This window comes from Geotrypetes seraphini, chromosome 4 (genome assembly GCF_902459505.1).
Source record: "Geotrypetes seraphini chromosome 4, aGeoSer1.1, whole genome shotgun sequence".
Taxonomy (NCBI): domain Eukaryota; kingdom Metazoa; phylum Chordata; class Amphibia; order Gymnophiona; family Dermophiidae; genus Geotrypetes; species Geotrypetes seraphini.
In genome coordinates, this window is record NC_047087.1 from 235,479,887 (window position 1) to 235,507,600 (window position 27,714).

General features: G+C 42.4%; 1 protein-coding gene across 4 annotated transcripts in view; it reads right to left on the reverse strand.

Annotated features, from left to right (window-relative positions):
* Positions 1-27,714, reverse strand: part of WDFY4 (WDFY family member 4) — a 613,830-nt gene that overhangs the window by 140,001 nt on the left and 446,115 nt on the right. For all 4 annotated transcript variants that reach the window (XM_033941175.1, XM_033941176.1, XM_033941173.1 and 1 more), the window contains exon 48: positions 12,333-12,375. In XM_033941175.1, the coding sequence (XP_033797066.1) occupies positions 12,333-12,375 (43 nt within the window). The remainder of the gene's footprint in view (positions 1-12,332; positions 12,376-27,714) is intronic.

The following is a 27,714-nucleotide window of genomic DNA, read 5'->3' on the forward strand; positions in this document are numbered from 1 at the left end:
CATCTGCACCTTTTGGTGAAAGGGTGGGGAGAAGCTGTGTTTTTTGTGGGTGCAGATCATGTGTGCATTTAGCTTATAAGCGGAACACAAACAGAAAAAAACACTTCCACAGGACTCAAAGCTGAACCAAAAAAAAAGAGGACGCCAAATGAACCAATCCACTTTACTGGTTGGGCTAATACAGGACTAGACACAGCTGTGTTTCAGCCACTAGGTCTGCATCAGGAGTCTTCTTTAAATATGCAGTTACACTATAGATCAAACAGTATCATTGAAACAGTCAAAAACCTCAGTGTTGGAGAAAATTTCACAAACAGTGGTTAGTCAAGCGCAATAATGGCTATAGCGCTACAAAATGTGCTAAATGAAACCAAAGTGTTCAACACAACAGAGCCTGCAGTCATCTGGCATGCAACAATTTAACTTAAAATAACAGCTATACGGTGTCAGACCAAAATGTCCATGAGGGCCATGTGTGTCACATATGTAAGCATCATCCAACTGACTGCTCTATAGATTCAATAACATTCATTGTACCTGAATGGACAGTAACTCACCATGAGCTGCTACAGACTCTCTTCCTCTCCATCTTAAATGTGCAAAATACCTCTAGTTGCTGAAGGACCCACTTCCTTCCCATTGTAAAAAATGTTCCCATGGCCACCAGTCCCCTTAGCTCCTCCCTCCTTTCATATTTGAAAATGCCTAAAACAACCTCTGACTGACCATAAAAACAGAATGCTACTCGAGAAATCCAATTCTGTCCTTATGGGACAGGAGAGGTGGAAGGGGGATACTCTGTACCAGTAGTCCTTTTTAAAAAAAAAAAAATTAAAGAATATGAAGCAGCGTGAGAGAAGCGAGAGTGGATCTTTTTGTACATAGTAAATGTAGCAAATGGAAGAGAAGATCACCACAGGCATAAGCTTTAGCGATATTACAAGAGATGAACAACTAGTCATCTCTGTCAAATGGGAAGTTGGGGAGGGGAAGCCATGACACATTGCCCAGGGGCCCAGAATATTCCAAGTCTTCCCCTGCCTCCACCCACAGATCCAGCATCTTCCTCCCTGTGCAGTTTTTCCTGCTTACTAGGCAGGCTGAGAAGACAGAAAAGAGATATAGTGTTTAATAAATGGAAATGCACATGGCCTCCAACAGAACCTCTTCCAGCCCTAAAAAGCAGTTGAAATCTCTGATGTATGGAGGATGGAAGGCGGAGGCACCATGTTAAAAGAATGGTCTGATGCTGTAGCTGGGAGCCTGGGACAGGAAGAAAGCTGGGAGTAAATGCTGGACCACAAAAAAGGGTGTGGAGAATAGGGATACAGATGGGAAATACTTGATTATCTGGGCAGAAGAACTAGGGAGAGACATATCTGGGATGCAGGACATGGTTTGAGGGACTACAGAGACAGAAAGGTAATACTGGAAATGGGGATATGGGGCTAGGGAAACAGAGGATGTAAGACACTGGAATAGAGAGAGAAAGAAAGGAGATGCTGAACCCGGGGAAGAGGAGAGGGCATGGGGCAGAAAGGAGAGAAGGAGATGAAAGAGGAAGCTTGTGAGGAAGGTGAGATCGATAGGGAATAGGAATTTGTGTGGGTGAAGGAAAGAGATGGAAAGCTGTAGATAGCTGTAGGTAGAAAGAGAGAGATAGTACTAGTCGATAAGGAGCTGTGAAATCTGGATAGAGGAACAGAAAGAAAAGAAGGGAAGGCAGTTGAAAGAAAGAGATCAATGTTAATGATAGGAGATGGAGGGGGGGGAATGAAGACGGGAGGAGAGAGGAATAGCTAATGGATGGGTGATGACCCTGCAAAGAGAGTTGAGAGAAAGCAAAAGAAAACAGAAAACAACACAATTAGAAAAATGAAATGACAGGAAAGATAGAAAAAATAATTGTATTTTATTTTTCTAATCTAGTAAATGGAATGCATATCTGCTATATTCATATGTTGCACAGTAAAAGGGGAACAAATCTCCTTACATTTCTCTGATTATGCATGGCATGGCATGCAATGCGAGGCTTCTTGGTGCTTTAGATAGATTTTTGTCTTCGTATTTCTATTTTTACCTTATGGTCATTTTGTTTTTCGTTTGGTGAGGGTCTATCTGTGTTCTGTGTGTAACCCATATATAAATGTGTGAAGGTGTTAAATTGTTGAAAGGTATGGCACTGTCATCTCGAAGCAGGGACTATAGATCATTTATTGTTCTATTGTCCATTTATTATGACCTATTGGAAATCAATTTGGGACCAAATTAATTGTTTATTAGATAATTCAGTGGCACTATCATATGATATTGTGTTGCTTGGTATGCAATGAGAGCAAAAAGTCAGATTTCTTCAAACAATTATAAATTATTACTTATAATGACCGGGGTTGCCATTCAACAAATTACGTACAATTGGAAAAACTGGAGTAGACTAAACTATAATTTTTGGTGGAATCCCCTATGTCATATATACAAAATGGAAAGATATATTGCAATACAGCAGGGTGTTTCAGAAAATTTCAAGATGTATGGGAGCCATTAACAAAATATTGCAATGATTAAATGATTTTTTTTTCCCCTTGAATTACAGGTTCAATTATGAGGGGGGAGGGGGGATAATTTTATTATTGTATATTGTACAATGTATTTGATTATATAACAGGAAGGGGTGGGGGTTAATAACATTTTATGTGTACTCTTGATGATTATTAAGTGATATGTTTGTGATTTATGTGTTTTATTATATTGAGGTACTTATTGTACGTTTGAAAATGAATAAAGAATTAAAAAAAAGAAAGAAATTGGAACAAAAAAAATATCATAGCTGTCATCCCAAACACTCTGTTGGATAATGCAAAAATGACTTTGCCCCACCTTGGAGAAATTCCTCTCTATGCCCTTGTTTCCTCACAAATGCCTCTTTAGTACTGCAGAGAGCTCAGAATAGTAAAGAAATGCAGTCATCCCCACAGCTGGGCTCTTGTACTTAACTGCTAAATTAAACCACCAATTACCATTCAGAATGGCAATGGTCCCACAAAATTGTGTTTTTCAGTAGTTAATGACCAGTTTACAAAAATTATTAACTGTTCTTGGCTTTTCCTCAGAGTAGTTCATTTACATATTAGTGTGACCCAGGATTTGGTTATGTTACATGAATGCTGCATCCAGATGGTTTTTACATATACAGATCTGAAACTATATTGCTCTTACTTTATTAAACTTGTTTGCAAAACAAAAAATTGCATCATATGAGGCAATGTTCTAGAAACAAAACTATTATAATGCTAACAAATGAATATTATTTTTATTTCTTTAAATGGTAATATACATCCATGCTGTTAATTTCTTGTGTTAATACAGGTTGGCTTTAAAGCCAACACTATAAGTTGCCATATGTATGACTACCTCCCCTCCGGGAGGCGGTCTTATGTATGCATTCGATGCGAGGAACTGGAGGGCCTGAAGAACAAGTTGGACTCCTGGAAGGCAGAATACTAGAACTACAAGCACTTCGAGCACTGGAGGAGGAGGACAGAGAGGCAGAAAACTTCAAGACAGAGGAAACCATTGAGGAAGAAGTCCAGGAGTTAGAGAAGTTCATCGAGAAGGCATACAGGGAGGCCGTGGAAAATCACCAGCAACAGTGGAACTGCCAAATACAGCTACAGTGAGGGAGGACCACCTGGAGGACAACCACAAGGAAGAAATGGGTGACAAAGCAGTGAGACCTGGAAATAGCGGAGGGAACCCACAGGAAGGCCAGTCCAGTGCAAGCAAACTCCAGGATGAGGGAAGATGGAAGTGCACAGAGGGCACGGACCTACAGCTGGAGAGATGGGCATACACTGCAGACAGAGACCTGCGGCTGGAGAGACAAGGGATGATAGAGAGGACAACAATCGTTGTGGGGGACTCCATCATCAGACAAGTCGACAGCCACATAGCGGGAACATAAAAATTGCAGCTGCTGGTGACCTGCCTATCGGTAGCCAAGATAGAAGATATAGTGAGTTGCATCGACAAGATCATCAACAGCATGGAAGAGGAAGATACGGCGGTGGTGATCCATGTGGGGACAAACAACGTGAACTACAGTTCCGGATGCTAGGAAGGAAGCTGAAGACCAGAACGCCGAGGGTCGGTGAGAAGAGGCAGCTGGAGCTTCAAGCAGTCAACGCGTGGATGAGGCGCTGGTGTGAGGAAGAAGTATTCCACTTTGTGCGCAACTGGATGACATTTTTGGGGAAAAGCAAGCTATACAGGAAGGATGGACTCCACCTCAGCAGAGATGGAACAAGGCTACTTGCAAGCAACATCAAGCGAGAAATTGAGAAGTTTTTAAACTAGGAAGAAGGGGAAAGCTAACAGTCGACCAAGATGGTTCGGGAAACGGTATACCCAGAGGATACCATGCAGGAAGATTATGGGGAAGACTCACCAGATCATAGGCAAGGCAGAAATCCTGACGGATCGAAAGGGACACAAGAGGGGAGGAAAAGCAAGAAAGTAATAGGCCGCAAACTCAAGTGTATGTACATGAACACATGGAGCCTAAGGAATAAGATGGGGGCATTGGAAGCTATGGCACAAAAAGATAACCTTCACATCATCAGCATCACGGAAACATGGTGGAATGAGGAAAACGTCTGGAACACTTTGCTGGCGGGATACAAGCTATACCGCAGAGACAGAGTGGGTCAAAAAGGTGGTGGTATTGTCCTATACATCAAAGAGGGAATTGAGTCTACCAGAGAGAACACGCCAGAAACAAAAAATAAGGTAGAGTCTCTGTGGGCCAAAATACCGGGAACAAATGGAACGGAATCAAAGATCGGCATCTACTACCAACCCCCAGGGCTGTCCGAAGAAATGAATGGAGAAATGACGGACGAGATTAAACGCAACTGAAAGGGAGGCAACACAGTTATCATGGGCAACTTCAATTATCCGGGGATAGACTGGAACCTAGGCACCTCCAGCTGCGGTAGGGAGACCAAGTTTCTGGATGCTGTAGGCGATTACTTCCTGGAACAGCTTGTCAAGGAAAGTACGAAAGGTAATGCAATTCTGGACTTAATTCTAAATGGAATACAAGGACTGGCGCATGGTGTAGAAGTAGCAGGGACACTGGGAAGCAGTGATCAGAATTTGATCCACTTTAACCTGAACATTGGGGCGAAACATCGATCCAGAACGATGGCCACAGCACTGAACTTCTAAAAATGGAATTACGAAGGGATGAGACTCATGGTGGGGAAGGAGATTAAGAAGAGGATAAGCACTGTAAAAACACTAGAGCAGCATAGTCCCTTTTTAAGGACAGTCACCGAGGCGCAAAATCTATATATACCGCGTATCAACAAGGGATCCAAGAGGAAAAAGAACAAGGAACCAGCGTGGCTCACTGTAGCGGTGAAAGAAGTGATCAGAGACAAGAAAACTTTGTTTAAGGAATGGAAAAGGCAAAAAAACGGACGAAAACTGGAAAAAGCACAAACAACATCAAAGCAGGTGTCATAAGGGGCCAAAAGAGACTACGAGGAAAAAATAGCCAAGGAGGCAAAAAACTTAAAGCCATTCTTTCGATACATTAAGGGAAACGACCCGCGAAGGAAGTGGTGGGGCCGCTGGATGACCAAGGAATAAAGGGAGTGCTAAAGGAGGACAAAGCCATTACTTACAAACTAAACACATTTTTTGCGTCTGTATTTACCAAAGAGGATATACAAAACATACCAGAAGCCGACAGGCTATACGCAGGAAATGAAGACGGGAAACTGACTGGGTTGACGGTCAGTCTAGAAGAGGTATGCAGGCAGATTAATAGGCTTAAAGGTATAAATCCCCTGGACTAGATGGCATTCAAGGAACTGAATGCCCTGGACCAGAGGGTAATCAAGGAATGCCCTGGACTGGAGAGTAATTAAGAAACTGAAAGGGGTTATAGCTGAACTGCTTCAACTAATAACCAATCTGTTGATCAAAGGATTCTGGAAGGATCTGTTGGGAAGGATTCTGGAAGACTGGAAAGTGGCGAATTTTACGCCAATCTTCAAGAAAGGTTCGAGGGGATATCTGGGAAACTACAGACCGGTAAGTCTGACCTCCATACCAGGAAAGATGGTAGAGGCACTGATAAAGGACCGCATCAATGACCACCTTGATGGACACAATCTGATGAGGACCAGCCAGCACGGCTTCAGCAAAGGAAGATCTTGCATGACAAACTTGGTGAACTTCTTTGAGGAAGTTAACAAGCAGATAGACAAGGGTGACCCAGTCGACATTGTATATCTGGATTTTCAGAAGGCATTCGACAAGGTCCCGCATGAACAACTACTTCGAAAAATTGCGAGCCATGGAATCGAAGGTGAAATACTCACGTTGATTAAAAACTGGTTGGTGGATAGGAAACAGAGAGTGGGGGTAAAAGGACAATACTCAGACTAGAAAAGCGTCGCGAGTGGAGTGCTGCAGGGTTCAGTTTTTTGATCCATGCTCTTCAACATATTTATAATCGACCTGGAAATTGGTACGACGAGTGAGGTGATTAAATTTGCAGACGATACGAAGTTATTCAGAGTAGTGAAGATGCAGGATTGTGAAGACCTGCAACGTGACAAATACGTTTGAGAAATGGGCCACGACATGGCAAATGAGGTTTAACGTGGATAAGTGTAAGGTGATGCATGTCGGTAATAAAAATCATATACACGAAGACAGTACTCGGAGAGACCCCCCTGGAAAAAGACTTGGGAGTACTGGTCGACAAGTTGATGAAGTCGTCCACACAATGCATGGCGGCAGCAAAAAGGGTGAACAGAATGCTAGGAATGATTAAAAAGAGGATCACAAACAGATCGGAGAAGGTTATCATGCCGCTGTACCGGGCCATGGCACGCCCTCACCTGGAATACTGCGTCCAGCACTGGTCGCCGTACTTGAAAAAGGACACAGTACTACTTGAAATGGTCCAGAGAAGAGTGACTAAAATGGTTAAGGAGCTGGAGGAGTTTTCGTAAAGTGAGAGATTATAGAAACTGGGCCTCTTCTCCCTTGAAAAGAGAAGACTGAGAGGGGACATGATCGAAACATTCAAGATAATGACTTAGTAGATAAAGACAGGTTGTTCACCCTCTCCAAGGTAGGGAGAACGAGAGGGCACTCTCTAAAGTTAAAAGGGGATAGATTCTATACAAACGTAAGGAAGTTCTTCACCCAGAGAGTGGTGGAAAACTGGAACGCTCTTCCAGAGATTGTTACAGGGGAAAACACCCTCCAGGGATTCAAGACAAAGTTAGACAAATTCCTGCTAAACCAGACGTAAGTAGGTAAGGCTAGACTCAGTTAGGGCACTAGTCTTTAGCCCAAGGGCTGCAGCGGGAGCAGACTGCTGGGCACGATGGGCCACTGGTCTGACCCAGCAGCGGCAATTCTTATGTTCTTATGTTTTGTTTTTTTTTTTTTTGGGGGGGTTGTAAAATATATTGTTTTAAGAACTGTTGTTGTAATTTATTTTGTTTATCATTTGTTGTTATTCAACATTTATTATTATTTGAAAATTCTAATAAAAATTTATTGAACACATACACAAAAAAAATGCTAACAATCTTCATATAGTTTTTTCATTTTGAAATACACATATTGGGGGCAATTGCATAACTGGGGTTCTTCAATATGGTGCTTGAAGGGCATGGAATAGGATACTGTTTTATAAGGGAAAATAGATGACCATTTTTCTTTATGTATATGCAATGTAGCAGAGTAAGGGGAGAGGGTAGGGGAGTGGACTGCCCTGGGCACCATCTTGGTTGGGATGCTGACACCCCTCCTCTTCTCTGCCCCCTACCCCCCCCCGGTACTTCCTTGCCCCTCCCCCACCATCACATGCCTTCCTTTCCCTGTACCTCTAACTCTTCACTGGTGCAATCAGCATCTCCAACCTACTGCTCATCCCAGCATCAGCTCTCCCGCTGAAGTCACATCCTAGTTGCATGACCAGGAAGTGACATCAGAGGGATGGAGATGCTACTCATGCCAGCAAAGTTAAAGAGGTACCGTGGGGAAGGGAAGGTACATGCATGCAGCAGGGGGGCAGAGAAGAGGCAAATGGTTGCCACTGCATGGGCACCTCCTACACTTGCTTTGCCACTGCCTAAATGCCTAACATTTAGGAGCTTGCACTAACGCCAATCATGACTAAGTGCTGCATGAACAGACTTAACGTCTATAAGTTACATGTGCAAATGGGAGCTCTGCCTATTCCTACTCATGTTGCACCCTTGTATACAAGGGCTGTTCAAAAAGTATCAGTCCTTAATTTTTTTGTGTAAACAAATAAAGCTAGGGAGGCGTGGTTTGGTGCAAGTATGTTAGCGACCCTAATGCGCATGCTTGAATTTTTTCCCACCTACAGAACCTGTCAGTCACTGACAGACTGCCGATGAGTAAGAAAGTGTAAGTGAGCACCATCGGATTTTCATTTTTGACAAAATGACAGAAGAAGTTGAACACTACTGCATTAAATTTTTGTGTAAAGCTTGGCGATTCCCAAATGGAAACGATCAGCAAGATTCAACAAGCCTTCAGGGACAAAGCAATAGGCACCACACAGATAAAGGAGTGGTACAACTTCTTCAGAGATGGCCGCACATCAGTAGAGAATGAAGCATGTTCTGGAAGGCCTCAACATCCAGAAATGAGATCGTCATTGACCAAGCGAGAACCCTGGTGATTCCGGATCATTGAATCATGATCAGACGAGGTGAACATCAGTGTTGGATTCGTTCATTCCATTTAGACTGAGGATTTGGGCTTCAGGAGAATTTCAGCGAAATTTGTGCCAAAGCTGCTAACAATCGAGCAGAAGCAACTCCATTTAGAGAGCGCACAGGACATGCTGGAGATTGTGAACAGTGATCCCAACTTCCTCAGCACAGTGATCACTGGCTATGACCCAGAAACCAAGTTGATGTCATCACAATGGAAGCATTCAACATCCCCAGGCCAAAAAAAGCAAGGCAGGTCCGCAGCAATGTCATAGTCATGCTGACCATTTTCTTTGACTCCAGTGGCGTGGCTCATCACGAGTACAATCCACACGGCACAACCATCACCAAGGAGTACTACCAAGAGGTTCTGTGTCGCCTTCATAGAACCTCTTGGTGGGCAGCGAGCAATTGGCAGCTCCATCACAATAACGCACCAGCCCATTCTTCACATTTGATATGGAGTTTCCTGGCCAAACACAACACATCTGTGATTCCTCAGGCTCTCTACTCTCCCGACATGGCTCCGTGTGACTTCTGGCTTTTCCCCAAGCTAAAAATGCTCCTGAAAGGGACCAGATGTCAATCAAAAGAAGACATCATGAAGAATGTGACGGACCAGTTGCAAGCAATGGGACTTGCCTTTCTTTGGTTATAATCAAAGTACCGGTAGTTTACGTATTATATACTTATTTTATATCTGGGACAATGGAAGGTTAAGTGAATTGCCCAAAGTCAAAAGCTGCTTCAGATATTTGTTTGATTGCCCTCAGTGACGGGTCCAAAAATAAATTTTTTTTTTCACTTTGATGTCAATGGATGTAGTGAATATTTTATAGCTTTATACAGAGAATTTAAACATAGTGAATGCTTTTGGATTAGTTTAGTTAGCCTTAATATTGAAATCTACATGTATATACTATATGCATAAATATGTGCATAAATGTCAGTATTCTGGTCATTGGTATACGCATTCTTGGCACCTACTGGTATCCTCTTTACAGAATTGTTCTCTATAAGTGCAACTACTGGAAGGGGAATGAATCTAAAGACCAAACTTTGTATGAAAGAACCTCCCCCCCCTCCAACTGTCCCTAAGTTTGTTACTTGATGCCTACTATTAGTTGCCAAGTGCACACTTACTGGCAAATTCTATATAGTCTGCCTAAAGTTAGGTGTCTACATTGGCATGCCTAGCCTAATTTAATTAAAAGACTTAGACAGAACAGATACTTGGCCTTTATGAATTTAAATGTTAAGCACTATTCATTTAAAGGGGAATTCTATAAAATAATGATAGATGCCAAGGAGCTGATCCTGTTTATGGGTGTCCCGATTGTAGGCGGCAGTAGGTGTCCTACCACCATCTGGCAGCCAATCGGGATGCATGTTTTTAGAAAAAAAAAACTCCCTGAGGACAGAAAAAATAGCACAATAGGCTCCAAGAATTAGTATAGATGAAGAGGACTGAATGAGTGGAGTTATCCCACAGTATCAAGCACTCGTTCTGGCTACATACGCGGAATTAAAGTTTTCCAGGTGCAATGCTGTCTAAATGCTGGACTAATCCATCTCTAAAAGATTGAATAGAACAATTTACCTATGTTAAAACACTTCTGACATGGGCATTTTGCCAAAACAAGGCCCATGTCAAGTCCCCTAATAAACTTGTTCTGTACTGATTCTTGAGGCCGGTTGTGCTATTTTTAACTGTGGCTTGTCTACTGGGCTTCTGATTTTCCTGTTGTTGCATATACATGAGCCAGCATCTAAATTCCTCTTATGGACAAATTATGCCACTGAGTTGGCCACCGACTCATGGCAACACACAGTGAGGAATCCACCCTGTGATGTTTCACAGAAGTAAGGGAGTGGTTTGACATTGCCTTCTCCTGCGCAGTGTGTGGCTCTACTATTTTGCTGCTGCACAGCATAGGACCCCTCAGCCTATAGCACCTGGTATTCCCAGGTGGTCTTCCATCCAGGTACTAGCTAGGCCTGACCCTGCTTAGCTTTTGATAGTAAGAGCAGACCTACTCAAGGCAGCTAGACCATAGACAAGTTCCACTTATTCTAATCTGTAAATACATTCATATTGTATATAGTTCATACCGTTTTACTTTGGTAGAAGTTTTTTTCGCCAAGTGTGTTGATGCACATTTTTCAAGAGTTCTCACAGGCTTTTGTTTACTATTATTTTTATTGTGGTTTAATTCAAACCTTATCAACCTTGGACTCCTGAAGAAGGCGTGCTTATCGAAACACGGTCCTTAGGTTTGTTTGAAGGGTGATAACATTAACCACATTTAACATTGCCTGCATCTTGTACATTTTGTCTGCAGTTCTTTTTGTTTTTTGGTTTGTTACCGCATTTTCACTGCAGTTCCTGTTGGATTTCTTCTTTCGTTTCTATAGTTCATATTTTACAGGTGGGCATACACATAGGTGAGTCTGGATGGGACCCACTCAAATAAATTAGACACACACACAAACTAGCTCTACAGCAACCATGAAGGCTTGTGCCTAACTTACAGGCTCACATTTTTGCTATTATGCTACTATTTTATAAAGGCAAGTAGGTGCCTATAGGCCCCTTCCAGGCATCCTGTTATAGAATTACCCTCCTCATTGTTCAAAAGAATGCACAGCTCACCTAAAAACACATTGATGGGGATTTCTAATGCTTCACTATCCTAATCCTAGAAACATTGTATGCAAGAAATTTTTTTAACAACACGTTTGCATATCAAGCTGCTAGACATTGAAATGAGTAACTACATCTTATGAGAAGTCAGGCTGACTACTGAAAATTTCAAAAATTATTGAAGACCTTTTTATTGAATAAATATTTGACTAGCCAATTGTAATCTAACATCTATTCCCTTGGGGAATGTTATTTTGTATAATATATATAGTAGTTCTGTGACTTCTATTTAGTTTATTATATCGATTAGATTTTATCTGTTGGGAATGTATTATACTTGCATTGTATTTTATTCCTGGGAATGTCCAAACTTCTTATATAGGCATGTGTGGGATATGTGTTATGTAGTGTAGTCATTTCAGATACAATACAGCAATTTATTAGAAAACAATGTGAGAAAACAGAACTCTTAAGATAAAGAAGGGTAGTGAACATTTCAGGACTGATAACATCTGTTTTATTGTGTAGAGTTACGAAAACCTTTGTTGGGACATAGAAACTAAGTCAATTTCATGACTGGTTAAAGGTAAGCAGCTCCAAATACAAAGACACCTGGGAAAACAGAGCTGACCGAAAACGCACACTTTGTCCTTTTCACTTCATCACTGCATGCCAAATAACCCTCTGTCCACATCGATTACTGGACAGATTTCTATTTATGATCTGTGAAACATCCATCCAACCATGCAATAGAATAAGGTTTAAAAGTGAATTATCTGTCTCAGTCAAGAGAAGAATTCAGATTGTATTTACTATACGTTGAAACTGCCAGGTGCCTAGATGATATGTTTCTTTAAATATAGACGAAGCTCATGACTTGTTTCACTACTACCATATTAGATTTGTTTGGTTACCTGCCACTTTTGAAGCATCATCTTTACTCCCGCCAAGTTCTTCCTGCATTAAAAAGACAATTGTAGCAATCTGAGATGTCAAGTATGATCAATTCTTTTCTTCCCCAATTACCACAGACATATAAACTAGCTATGCTTTAACTAGTAAAAAATATCTTATTCAGCGACAGAGTAGTAGTAGTAATAGCCACTCTAATAATAAAAAAAAAAGAATTCATTAATGGGATAAACACATCAGGCACCTGTATTCAAAATAGCAGCAAAATAAATTTTTGTGTACTTCTAAGGCAGAATGGGGGGGGGGGGACTAGAGGGAGTGACAGTTACAGTCCTAACCAGGCTAATGGGAAGACTGGATATTAGATGACACCAGAAAAAGACCAAATGGTCTCTGGTGGAGGGAGAGGAGAATTTGGAGGGCGGGGAGGGGGGGGGAGGGCTTCTGGTTAGGGAGACAGTTTGGTGTTTCACTTTAGGGGGAGGCTTGATTTGGGAGTCCTACAGGGGCTTACTGCTCAGGGGGGTGCTGTAGCCACATCTTTCAGTAAAAATGCTGGCCCCTTTATGAGATGACATGACAGTATCAGGCCGTGACTTGGAAGCCCTATACTGCCAGGTTGTAAAATAACCCCAGCTGCGGTTTCTACTGGCTAAACCCAGCTTTTAATATGCACCAAGAGCACACTGCATTAGGACATCACAACCTGCATCAGTGTAAATCATATTAAGGGGCAAATAATGTGAGTTACTGCCCCAACATAGCTTAATAACTTCCTCCCTGAATGCTGTTCAATGACCTGTTTGAAATAAACTAGTGGTAGTAATCCAGTTTGTGTGGACATATGTCTATATCACGAAATTGTGTCACTAGAACCGACAGTAACTGACACCTGAAGGCAGATTCCTTAAAGACAAAAAGGATTAGGGACATTTTACTAAGCAGCGCTAAAAAGTAGCCTGTGCTGTCCCCATTACAGGTCCTTCCTTTGCATTAAGGCTTTTTAGCAGTGCCAAGAAATGGCTGTTTTTTCTTTATTGGAAATAATGGCTGCATGCTAATCTTCCCATTAGAGCATGGCCATTAGCACATGAGCACTTATCAATACCTATTTTGTAGCCATGAAGGCCCTGATTCTATAAAATACGCCTAAAGTTATGCATCTAGATTGACGCAATCTAGGCACCTAACTTAATTTTCTTAATTGGCTTAATCATCATTGATAATTGAAAGCACCATTAAAAAACAATTTAAAATCATTAAAAAAATAATTTGCTGGTAGACGCCTTACTCAGTAGGTGCCCTACCACTTTGAGGTAGGCATCTACATTGAAGTACCTACCGGCAAGTAGACATAGTTAAGGGCAGGTTCAAGATGGATTTGGAGCGTGGTTTCACTTAGGTGCACTCATTTAGGCAAGAAAACCCTGGCCTAAATTGCAGTGCGCCTAAGGTTTTAATGCCTACTAGCGCCTAAAAACATTTAGGTGGCAATATCTGAAACTTGGTTCACGGACTCACATGGGTGGGATATGGCTATACCGGGCTACAATCTACTTCGTCAGGACAGAGAGGGCAGGTTAGGAGGGGGGGGGTAGCTCTATACATTAAAGAGGACATCAAAACCACCAGGATCACAGATGTCAAGTACACCGGGGAGTCCCTCTGGGTAAACCTGGCAAGAGGCAGAGAAAAATGCCTATATCTAGGTGTGGTATACAGACCCCCAAGACAACTGGAAGACATGGACGCAGAATTAATTGAAGACATAGAGAATATCACTCTACGAGGAGAAGCTGTACTGCTAGGGGACTTCAATATGCCTGATGCAGACTGGAACTCATTTTCAGCGACAACCAGCGGTAGCAGGAGGCTCTTAACCTCCATAAAGGGAGCACGTCTCAAACAAATGGTAACGGAGCCCACTAGGGCCCAGGCGATCCTCGACCTGGTACTCGCCAACGGGGAAAGCGTCTCAGAGGTCTCAGTAGGAGATACGCTAGCCTCCAGCGACCACAACATAGTATGGTTCAACCTTAGGAAAGGCTTCCCTAGATCAAACACGAAAACAAAGGTACTCAATTTCCGGGGCACAGACTTCGCACGCATGGGAGATTTTGTCCATCAGACGCTGCAGGACCAAGCGGAGACCGATGATGTAGAAGCTAAGTGGTTAACACTGAAATCAACTGAAGCAACTAGCCGCTTCATAAAATCAGTAAATAAACGACAAAGAAACAATAAACCCCAATGGTTCACCGCGGAGATCTCGCACCTCATTAAGGAGAAGAAAAAAGCGTTTCTCTCCTACAAGCGCACGGAGAAAAGAGAGGCAAAAGTAGAATATAGGACCAGGTCTACAGCGGTCAAAATTGCCAGTTAGGGAGGCAAAACTTCGAGTGGAAGAAATTCTGGCAAAAAACATTAAAAAGGGGGACAAATCCTTCTTCAGGTATATTAATGACAGAAAAAGGAACACAGGCGGGATAGTACGCCTTAGAAGACCGGACGGAAGTTACGTGGAAGCAGATTCCGATAAAACCGAACTACTGAATGAATACTTCTGCTTAGTCTTCACCTGTGAGGCACTGGGACACGGTACGCAGTTGAAGGCAACACAAAGCACAGAAGACCCGTTTCAGAATTTTGAGTTCACACCAGGTGAAGTTTACAGTGAACTGGCAAGACTCAAGGTGAACAAAGCCATGGGACCAGACAATTTGCACCCAAGAGTGCTCAGAGAATTGAGCGATGTCCTGGCGAAACCATTGGCTGAGCTATTCAATCTCTCCCTAAGTAAGGGGAAAGTTCCCCTGGACTGGAAATTAGCTAATGTCGTTTCTCTGCATAAAAAGGGTTGCAGGGCAGAGGCTGCAAATTATAGACCGGTGAGTCTCACATCAATAGTGTGCAAACTCATGGAAACACTAATTAAAAGCAAATTGGACACGATCTTGAATGAAGGGAATCTTCGGGATCCCAGTCAGCATGGATTCACCAAGGGTAGGTCCTGCCAATCCAATCTCATCAGCTTCTTTGACTGGGTAACAAGAAAGTTGGACTTGGGAGAGTCTTTGGACGTCGTGTACCTGGACTTCAGTAAAACTTTTGACAGTGTCCCACACCGCAGGCTGCTAAGCAAGATGGAATCGATGGGGTTAGAAGAGACACTAACTGCATGAGTCAATGATTGGCTGAGTGGCAGACTTCAGAGGGTGGTGGTTAATGGTACCCTCTCTAAAACATCGGAGGTGACCAGTGGAGTGCCGCAGGGCTCGGTCCTGGGTCCACTCCTTTTCAACATATTCATAGGGGATCTGACTCAAGGGCTTCAAGGTAAAATAACACTATTCGCCGATGACGCCAAACTATGTAATATAGTAAGTGAATGCAGTTTACAGAATTATATGGCGCAGGACCTGCTTACATTGGAAAGTTGGTCCTCAACCTGGCAGCTAGGCTTCAATGCTAAGAAATGTAAGGTCATACACCTCGGAAGCGGAAATCCATGCAGGACGTACTTCTTGAACGGAGAAACTTTAACTAGGACTTCAGCAGAACGAGATTTAGGAGTAATCATCAGTGCAGACATGAAAACTACCAATCAAGTGGAGAAGGCTTCATCTAAGGCAAGGCAGATATTGGGTTGTATCAATAGAAGTTTCGTCAGCCGAAAGCCTGAAGTCATAATGCCGTTGTACAGGGCCATGGTGAGACCTCATCTGGAGTACTGTGTGCAATTCTGGAGGCCACATTACAGTAAAGATGTGCGCAGAATTGAATCGGTTCAACGGACGGTCACCAGGATGATCTCGGGGCTCAAGGGTCTCTCGTACGAAGAGAGACTGAACAAATTGCAGTTCTACACTCTTGAGGAACGTAGGGAGAGGGGAGACATGATCGAAACATTTAAGTACCTCACGGGACGTGTCGAAGTGGAAGATGACATTTTCTTTCTCAAGGGACCCTCGGCCACAAGAGGGCACCCGCTCAAACTCAGGGGCGGAAAATTTCATGGCGACACCAGAAAGTATTTCTTCACAGAGAGAGTGGTTGATCATTGGAACAAACTTCCAGTGCAGGTGATCGAGGCAGACAGCGTGCCAGACTTTAAGAATAAATGGGATACCCATGTGGGATCCCTACGAGGGTCAAGATAAGGAAATTGGGTCATTAGGGCATAGACAGGGGGTGGGTAAGCAGGGTGGGCAGACTTGATGGGCTGTAGCCCTTTTCTGCCGTCATCTTCTATGTTTCTATGTTTCTAGGCACGATTCTGTAAACAGCACCTAGCAGATGACTTGACAATCGCATTGAACAGCGCCTAGGAATTGGGCACCATTTATAGAATCAGGGCTCATGCACTAACATGTTAATTGGTCAGCACACGGCAATGTCGCTGCACTAACTGGTTAGCATAGAACATGCCTACTCTCCGCACCCAGACCCGCTCCAACACCCAAAAATAAAAAATATTTGTTTAGTGCATAGATAGCATGCACACATGCAAAAACTACTGTGGGGTGCCTGAATATTTTGACCTACAATAAGCACATATTAGTAAAAGGGTCCCTAAATCACCCATGAACCAGCTTGCACGATTTATTTATATATCACTTATAGCCTAAGCAGTTTACATACAGGTGCTCAAGTATTTTTCCCTGTCTATCCCAGTGGGTTCACACTCTGCCTAATGTACCTGGGGCAATGTGATTTGTTGTTTTTTTTATCATAGTATATCATTGGAAACATTTTATTACTTTTTGTTTTTTACTCATTTTATTACATACATATATCTTATTAAAGAGTTTTGATTTTAACTGTAGCTCATATGCTTATATGTTGTCATGTTTTTATGTTTTCCAAGATAGTTGTTACCTTTATTCTTTGCGGTATACTTTATACCTTATTTACCATGATAGGTGTTTTTTCATTACAATCTAACATCTATGGGTGTTTTGTCCATAAATTTGCATTTCTTTATACAGAGGTTTAGTAATTGCCCCTGTGCCACTTATTTATTTTTTATTTTGAACTTTATCTTCATTTTTATTCATATTATTTAGGTTTGTTTGTGCACACTCTCATTCACACTTTCACTTGTTCTGCATGTTTCTTTCCTGGTTTCAGTATATATACTTTTTTATTATATATTTTTTATAACTGGTTTGGTTTCATACATATTATTTACCTTTTCAAGTCACATCATCACATTCTCTTTTGGCATGGCATGACAACACCATTTTCTTATTTCACACAGAAATTTTAAATATTGTGTATATTATTTTAGTATTGTATTTCTATTCATTAGGACCCCTGACGAAGGTGTGTTGTCCGAAACACGGACCGTGTCGGGTCCCTTGGTTGGTAAAAAGGTTTTTATATTACTGCATCTTAATTTTGGTACAATAAATTTTGCCTGCATCTTGTACATTGTTTGCAGTTCTTTTGGTTTTCCTGGATTAAGTGATTTGCCCAGGGTTACAAGGAGTAGCATGGGATTTAAACCCATAACCTCAGGGTGCCGAGGCTGTAGCTCTAACCACTGTGCCACACACAACCCACTGATCTCAGTCTAACTTACACTTCTTCCGTAGAGATAAATGGGAGATTTTGTTTTCTGCTTTGTTGCCAGTATAGTGCTGTCAGAATTATGAAATTCAACAGGAAAATCATAAAAGTACCATTCTGATAAATTCCTGGGAGCTTTTCTTAACAATAAAAAAGGGTTTGTTGATCCCCCTTTGGAAAATAAATAATTTGCCTAAATTTATTTTGAATTTTAAATTTTTTCCCACTGTTACAAAGAAAGCTACTCATCTAGTTTGATTTTATTGGCACAGTTTGAAGCATGAAAGCATTTTCAAGTTATGAAACACAAGAAATTCATAAGGGAAAAGAAAGAAATAGTTGAAAAACAGACTCTAAAGTTCCTTCAAGAGTTCTGAACACATTCTGTGGGTCTATTCGTCACTGACAATCTAAAAGACATACAAACAGGTTTGGAACATGCATACTGGAAAAGGAAGTGTTGTGTTATTGGTGTCAGTTCAAAAGCGCGCCGGGACAAAGGCGTGCCCAGACAATTGAGCGCAGCGCGCGCCGCTCTAAATTACTGTTTTTAGCGCTCTGACGCTAAAGTGGGGGGAACCCCCCTACTTTACTTAATAGACATTGTGCCGCATTGTGGGGGCGTTGTGGGGGGTGGGGGGGGTTGTAACCCCCCACATTTTACTGAAAACTGAACTTTTTCCCTGTTTTTAGGGAAAAAGTTCAGTTTACAGTAAAATGTGGAGGGTTACAATCCCCCAAACCCCCCATAACGCCGGCGCGATGTCTATTAAGTAAACTGGGGGGGTTCCCCAACAAAACCCCCTGTCGGAGCCCCTAAAAACTGTAATTTAGAGCGGTGCGGCGGCACGCGCTGCGCTCAATTGTCGGCGCGCGCTTTTATTTTTCGCGCCGTTGTCTATGAACCGTGTTATCTCTTAACAATAATAGATCAAGATTATAGCCAATGGCATTACATGTCAGACCAAGTTTACCTGATATAAGATAGTAGCAATAGTTTTGCCCTGTGACATATGTACAATTCAAATGATAGATATTCAAATATTGGTACCTGGTAACGTGGAATAGACTCCTAAACAAACACTGAATTTCCAGTATTGGTGTTACATTTCCTCTTGTGAAAAACTTGAATGTTTACAAGTCATTAGCATCTGGGGAGGGGGGAGCTTAATAACTCAGCAAATTGACACAGGGACACAAAATTATCTGCCCCAGATCAGATATCCAAATGCATGTATGCTATTCTAATCTAAAAGTTGTTCAATAACCTCTTATACCCGAGCTAGTAGTCTTGGTTCCTGTGAACAAAATAGAAAATGAGAAGGAAGGATGTGTAGATGATTAGAAGGGAGCTCCCCAAAAATTGATTGCCCATCCTCTAGTGCAAGAGTAGGCAATTCCGTTCCTTGAGAGCCGCAGCCAGATCAGGTTTTCAGGATATTCACAATAAATATGCATGAGATAGATTTGCATCTCAAGGAGGCAGTGCATGAAAATCCAACTCCAGAAAACCTGACCTGGCTGCGGCTCTCGAGGACCGGAATTACCTACCCCTGGTGGTATGACAAGGTAGAAGAGTTACTTAACCTCAGTGGCCTATCTAAAAATAGAGCCACCCTGTTGCCAGCACAACAGCAATGGGAATAAGAAAGAAGACCTTCTTAATGATCTGCTGCTTCTCTCATACCTCACTGATTCATTCAGATCAGGAAAACTAATGAGCCACAAGGAGAGACAAGAGAAGCACCTCCTTTCTCATCTGATCACCCTAGTTCTGCTACTAGAAAAATGCAGTCTCCATGTTGCTCAGGTAGCTGAGGCAGGAGATAAAGATAGAGCACACAATGATAAGGAAATTGAAATGGGGAAAGAAGGAGAGAACAGTGAAGGAGAGAGATTGCTTTGGAAAGGGAGAAGAGACCACTGGAAGAGGAAAGGAGAGAACAAGTAAATGAAGGGGAAGGAGAACTGCAAATTAGTGGATAGAAATGGAAGATCAAGTAAGAGGTGGGATGGAATGGTAGAGAAAGAAAAGACAATAAGAACATAAGAATAGCCTTACTGGGTCAGACCAATGGTCCATCAAGCCCACTAGTCCATTCTCAGGGTGGCCAATCCAGGTCACTAATACCTGGCCAACACCCAAGGAGTAGCAATATCCCATGCTACCGATCCAGGGCTAGCAGTGGCTTCCCCCATGTCTTTCTCAATAACAGACTATGAAAGAGAGTGAGGAAGAGAGGATGAGTCTGGTAACTACAGACAGTATTGTTGAAAAGGAACAGCCATGGCTGTGGCCATCACTAGAGAAGGAGAGGAAAGATCATCTGGATAATTCATGTGGAAAGAAGAAGCCAATGGCACAGCTCCATCCTTGCAGGAAGTTGAGGAGTAGCAATTTGCTAAGAAGCAGAGGAACCTGGTTCAAGTCCCACTGCAGCTCCTTGTGATCCTGGGCAAATCACTTAACTCTCATTGCCTTAGGAACAAATTATGAGCCCTCTGTGGACAGAATACCTATTTACTATACCTGAATGTATACCACTTCAGTTGCTTGCAGGCAATATATAACACATTAAATAAAAGAAATGAGCCTGCTGCTGCCATAAAGCCATGAAAGGATGAGGAGACAGAGGGAGGAATTCAAAAAGCTGTCTATAATATACATATAGAACATACATATATTCATATAATCTTTGGAACAAGTTTCACTGTATGCAAGCACATAGGCACCTATGTTGCCTTTACAAAATATGCTTAAAATAGACAACTCTTTACTATTTGACAAAGGCATCTTCATAAAATAATAATAATAATAATAACTTTATTTTTCTATACCGCCATAATCTTGCAACTTCTAGGCGGTTCACAATGAAGAACAACTGTACAATCAGCGAATTACAGTAGATGAAAGCAAGGTGGTTGAAAGGAAAAACTATACATAGGTTGTATTATCAGAAATTAACTATTTTACATTGTACATTGAAAATAAACGGAACCAGCGAGTAGCTGGATACAATTGTGAAGAGGGAATTTTAGCAAATAGGGAATATGGATACCTAGAGTGAGGAGGAAAATCAAGGTAAGGTTTTGTAGTTATGTTCGTGGGGAGAAAGATTGGCTAGGACATGAATTTCTTAAACAAAGTGGTCTTTAATTCTTTCCGGAAGATGCTGTAGGTCAACCTAGCAGCATCAATGAAATAACCTAGCCAAGATTGCTGTCTACCAGCTTGAAACTTGAAAGTTCTGTCCAGGAAGGTTCGATATCTGCAGCCAGCAATTTTTGGGTATGCAAACAGGTTGCAGTTTCTGGTAGATCTAATGGGGGAATAGAATTCGAAGTGAAGTAGAAGGTAATTGGGGACCATTCCCCAGATTAGTTTGTAGCAAAAGCAGGAGAATTTGAATAGAATGATTCCCTGCTGGGGCAATCCTACAACAGGGTGGATTTTTGCCCTTGATAAGAACATAAGAACATAAGCAATGCCTCCGCTGGGTCAGACCTGAGGTCCATCATGCCCAACAGGTCCAGGACCTGTGCAGTAATCCTCTATTTATACCCCTCTATCCCCTTTTCCAGCAGGAAATTGTCCAATCCTTTCTTAAACCCCTGTACTGTACTCTGCCCTATTACGCCCTCTGGAAGCGCATTCCAGGTGTCCACCACTCGTTGGGTAAAGAAGAACTTCCTAGCATTCGTTTTGAATCTTTTCCCTTTCAACTTTTCCAAGTGTCCTCTTGTTCTTTTATTTTTCGAAAGTTTGAAGAATCTGTCCCTCTCTACTCTCTTTATGCCCTTCATGATCTTATAAGTCTCTATCATATCCCCTCTAAGTCTCCTCTTCTCCAGGGAAAAGAGACCCAGTTTCTCCAATCTCTCAGCGTATGAGAGGTTTTCCATCCCTTTTATCAAACGTGTCGCTCTTCTCTGAACCCTCTCGAGTAACGCCATATCCTTCTTAAGGTACGGAGACCAATATTGGACGCAGTATTCCAGATGTGGGCGCACCATCGCCCGATACAGTGGCAGGATAACTTCTTTCATCCTTGTTGTAATACCCTTCTTTATTATGCCTAGCATTCTATTTGTTTTCTTAGCGGCTGCTGCACACTGTGCCGTCGGCTTCAATGTCATGTCCACCATTACCCCCAAGTCCCTTTTTTGGTTACTCTCATTCAATAATATCCCTCCCATCGTATAGTTGTACCTCGGGTTTCTGTTTCCCACATGCAATACTTTACATTTCTCAATGTTGAACTTCATCTGCCATCTCGCCGCCAATTCCCCCAGTTTGTTCAAGTCCCTTTGCAATTCTTCGCATTCCTCTTTAGTCCCAGCTCCACTAAATAGTTTTGTATCGTCCGCAAATTTTATTATCTCACACTTCGTGTCTGTTTCTAGATCATTTATGAATATATTAAATAGCAGTGGCCCGAGCACTGAGCCCTGCGGAACACCACTCGTGACCCTCATCCAGTCCGAGTAGTGGCCCTTCACCCCTACCCTCTGTTTCCTACCCGCCAACCAGTTTCTGATCCATCTATGTACGTCTCCGTCCACTCCATGGTTCTTCAGTTTCCGGAGTAGATGCTCGTGAGGCACCTTGTCAAAGGCTTTTTGGAAATCAAGGTATATGATGTCTATGGGGTCTCCTCTGTCCATCCGTTTGTTAATTTCTTCGAAGAAGTGCAATAAGTTCGTTAGGCACTATCTCCCCCTGCAGAAACCATGTTGGCTTGTTATCAAAAGTTTGCTTCTTTCCAAATGATGGTTGTGTCTTCGTTTGTAAATACAGATGAGAAGAACACGTTGAGTCTTTCTGCGACTTCTTTCTCCTCCTTCACCGCTCCCTTCCTGTCTCCTTCGTCCAGCGGTCCCACCTCCTCCCTAGCTGGCTGTTTCCCTTTAACATATCTGAAGAACGGTTTGAAATTTTGTGCCTCCCTGGCTAGCCTCTCTTCATACTCTCTTTTGGCTTTTCGAACCACACGGTGACATTCTTTTTGATACTTCCTGTGCTCTTTCCAGTTCCCCTCAGTTTTGTCCTTTTTCCATTTCCTGAATGAATTTTTCTTATCGCCTATCGCTTCCTTCACTATTTTAGTCATCCATACCGGGTCTTTTGTTCGTCCCTTTTTGCACCCCTTTCTGAATCTGGGGATGTGCAGAGTTTGTGCCTCGCTCACCATGTCTTTGAAAAAAGACCAGGCATGTTCTACTGTTTGCCATTTTTTGGAAGTGTTCCTAAGTTTCTTCCTTACCATTTCCCTCATTGCTTCATAGTTTCCTTTCCTGAAGTTGAAAGTTGTCGCTATGGTTCTCTTTCTGTTCGGCATTCCTACTTCAACCTTGAACTTGATCATATTATGATCGCTGTTTCCCAACGGTCCCACTACTTCCACTTCCTTTGCAGGTCCCCTTAGTCCATTTAGGATTAGATCCAGAGTGGCATTTCCTCTCGTCGGTTCTCTAACAAGCTGCTCCATGAAGCAATCTTGTATAGCCTCCAGGAATTCTGTCTCTCTAGCACATCTTGAGCTTCCAAGACTCCAGTCTATCCCAGTGTAGTTGAAGTCTCCCATAACAACTGTGTAACTGCTTTTGCATTCTCGCTTCATCTTGGCATCCATTTCTTTATCGCTATCTCCGGTTTGCCCGGGTGGACGATAGTATAGGCCCATCTTTATTTCATGTCCTTTCCTAGCCGGTATTTTAACCCATAGCGATTCCAGTTTGTTGGTCGTCTCCGCTGTGTCCATTCTTGTCGATTGTATGCTTTCTTTTACGTATAAGGCTATTCCTCCTCCTTTCTGTCCTGACCTTTCCTGGCGATAGAGCTTGTACCCCGGCAGTGCTGTATCCCATTTGTTTTCCTCATTCCACCACGTTTCAGAGATTCCAATGATGTCTATGTCCTCTGCATTGGCCATGGCTTCTAGTTCCCCCATTTTGTTTCTTAGACTCCTTGCATTAGTATATATGCAGTTTAGATCCTGGCATTTTGTCGTCTTCATTTCTTTTCCCTGTGCTTCGGTCTTTGATCTTTTATTGAGATTGCATAATTGGCAAACTTAGAGATTCTTTTACTAAGTTGCAGTAGAAAGTGGTCTTAGCATGCCCTTAAGCAGGTTTTTCCTGCATGCTACTGCCATTTTTACTCCATCAGTAAAATGGCCTATTTTTTTTTTTTTTTCCAATTAATGATCATGTGCTAGTGTTGCTATTAACACACAGTCATTATAAACATAGCACTTACTCCTACCCATTTTGTAGACAGTATGGTAATCCTATGCTAATCAGTTAGCGTGTGGTAATATAGATGGGCTAACTGATTGGCACAAGCATGTCTACTCTCTGCCCCAAGATATGCCCCTAAACTAAAAATAAACATCTTTCTTAGCATGCAAGTAGCAGGTGCCAGTTTTGAACTTACGTACCGTACTGCAGAATGCCTGAATGTGTGCCGTCATAAATCCTTTTAAGCTGCGGTAAGTGCATGCTTTTGCTTACTGCAGCTTAGCAAAAGGACCCTTTCATGTTAAAAAATAATATTAACAGAAAAGTAAAGATATACATAATTCAGAAGATGATGATTATGGCAGAATCAGTCGCAGTGTATAACTCTCAACCCCCCCAGAAAAAAACCTCTGAGCTGCTTAAAACATTTTCTTCTCTCTCTTCCCTCCCTAAACGATGACATCCCTCTAGGAAATCTTCCCCTATTGATATTTAAATTAATGATGGATACTGTTTAAGAGTTTGGGAGTCTGAATATTGAGCCATTTGTGATTCAATTACGAGCTGAATAAATGTGAAATGCATTTCCATTTTAAATATATTTTTTTCAAACTGAATTAAATATGAAAGATGTGTGAATACACAGTAGTACATTTTTAGCACTGACTGTTGCTACTATTGGTCACAAGTTTCAAATTTGAGCTAATTCAACCCCTTATGTGGCAGGATGACCCCTAGTGATAATACCATAGGATTACTGCTAGGAGTCAGTGGAGGCTACATGATCGGAATGGACAGAGGTCCACTACCAACCTGGTCCTCTAGGCTATCAGTGAAAATCTCCCCTCCCCCCTCCCTGTTAAGTCCTAGTGGTGGGCTGTGAGGGTCTTTATTAGGAAGGGTGTGCCTTTTGGGGGAATCTGGATTACTAGGCTTGTATTGGGGGGGTTCTGAATGGGGGTAGGGACTCTGCTGTGGGAGGTCAGAAGGGTGAATCCTTAGGGGCTTCTAGACCGCTAGTAGAAGGTAGAAGAGTAGAAGGTAGAGTTAATGCCACCTGTTCAGGTGGTTTTAAGTGAAGCAACTCCTAGCAATTATGACTGCTAGCTTTCTGTACCATCCTAAATGATGTCAGTGCCAGCCATTCTCTATTGCCACCCATCTGCCCCCCCCCCCCCTGGATCCTGCCCCTAGCTGTACTAACTTGGAATTCTATGTAGAAGTCATTAGCACAGGTTTACTCTAATGGTCACCATGTTAGCTGTTTAGTGTGGTTTTGGAAATATCCCCCTTTGTGTGTAGTTTGCTGAATGCAAAATTATATCTAGATTCCAACTAATGAGCTGCTTCCAGGTAATCAGGATGCTTTGTGCATGCAACATGTGCACCTTTTCCAGTTAAATCAAAAACATATACATTATTTGTGCAGCTGTGAGGTCATCAGCAAAGAGAAGACTCAAAAAACAGGCAGGTGAAGGGAGGGGTGAGTAAATTCTAGGGGATGTGTGGTTTATCCAACAGACACATACTCGTACTTGGCTTGAACCAGTGGTGTTTTATTAGTGTTCACTGGCTAAACACTAAAATCAGAAGCCCTACCCGTAGTACATCTATAATAGATCTGTGATGCATCCATTCATAAGAACATAAGAAATGCCATCTCCGGATCAGACCTTCGGTCCATCAAGTCCAGCGATCCGCACACGCGGAGGCCCTGCCAGGTGTACACCTGTCGTAATTTATAGTCCACCATATCCTTACATGCCTCTCTTAAGGAGATATGCATCTAGTTTGCTCTTGAAGCCTAGGACGGTCGATTCCGCAATAATCTCATCTGGGAGGGCATTCCAGGTGTCAACCACTCTCTGAGTGAAGCAGAACTTCCTGACATTAGTCCTGAACCTGTCCCCCCTTAGCTTCATTACATGTCCTCTAGTCCGTGTCAAATTGGACAATGTAAATAATCTTCTCTGCTCTATTTTGTCGATTCCTTTCAGTATTTTGAAGGTCTCGATCATATCCCCACGCAGTCTCCTTTTCTCAAGGGAGAATAATCCTAGTGTTATAAGTCTGTCCTCGTATTCCAGTTTTTCCATACCCTTCACCAGTTTTGTTGCTCGTCTCTGCACCCTCTCCAGCAGTTTTATATCCTTCTTTAAGTAGGGAGACCAATGTTGGACGCAGTATTCCAAGTGTGGTCTGACCATTGCCCTATAAAGCGGCATTATAACTTTCTCCGATCTACTCGAGATTCCTTTCTTTATCATGCCCAACATTCTATTTGCCTTCTTTGCCGCTGCCGCGCATTGTGCCGACGGCTTCAGGGTCCTATCTATCAGTACACCCAGGTCCTTTTCTTGTTCACTCTTCCCCAGAGTTGCACCTGACATTGTATACTCGTATTCCTTATTCTTATTTCCTAAATGCATTACCTTGCATTTCTCCACATTGAACTTCATCTGCCATTTCTCCGCCCATGTTTCTAACCGACACAAGTCGCTCTGGAGTTTCTCTCTATCCTCATGCGATCTGATCGCCCGGCATAGTTTTGTATCGTCTGCAAACTTGATGATCTCACTGGATGTTCCTTCCTCCAGATCATTGATATAAATATTAAAAAGGATCGGCCCAAGTACCGAGCCCTGGGGTACACCACTAGTCACTTTCTCCCAGTCGGAGAACTTCCCATTTATGCCCACTCTCTGCTTTCGGTTTTCCAGCCATTTGCCTATCCATCTTTGTATATCCCCCTCTATGCCATGGCTTTGTAGTTTCCTGAGAAGTCTTTCATGTGGAACTTTGTCGAACGCTTTCTGGAAGTCCAAGTATATTATGTCCACCGGCTTCCCACTATCAATTTGCTCGTTCACAGTCTCAAAAAATTGGAGTAAATTCGTCAAACATGATTTCCCTTTCCTGAATCCGTGTTGACTGGGTTTCATCAAGTCGTGTGCGTCCAAGTGACGGACCATGCTATCCTTGATCAGTGCTTCAACCATCTTGCCGGGGACAGACGTAAGACTCACAGGTCTATAGTTGCCCGGTTCCCCTCTTGATCCTTTTTTGAAAATTGGGGTGACGTTCGCTATCCTCCAGTCGTCCGGTATCTGTCCAGTTCTGATTGTCAGGTTTGCAAGTTTTTGCAATAACTCTCCGATTTCAACCTTCAATTCCTTTAAGACTCTCGGGTGAATTCCATCCGGTCCAGGGGATTTGTCACTTTTAAGTTTGTCGATCTGATAGTATATCTGGTCTAAGTCCACTTCAACTGTGGTGAGGCTGTCTTCTATTTCTCCTGCAAACACTTTCTCCGCTTCAGGTATTGTTGAGGTGTCCTCCTTCGTAAAGACGGACGCAAAGAAGGAATTTAGTTTGTCTGCGATTTGTTTATCTTCCTTGATGTACCCTTTTCTTCCCTGGTCGTCCAAGGGTCCGACTGCCTCTTTTGCAGGTTTTTTCCCTTTCACGTATCTAAAGAAGGGCTTGAAGTTTTTGGCCTCCTGGGCTATTTTTTCCTCATATTCCTGTTTTGCATCCCTCACCGCCTTGTGACATTTCTTCTGATCATCTTTA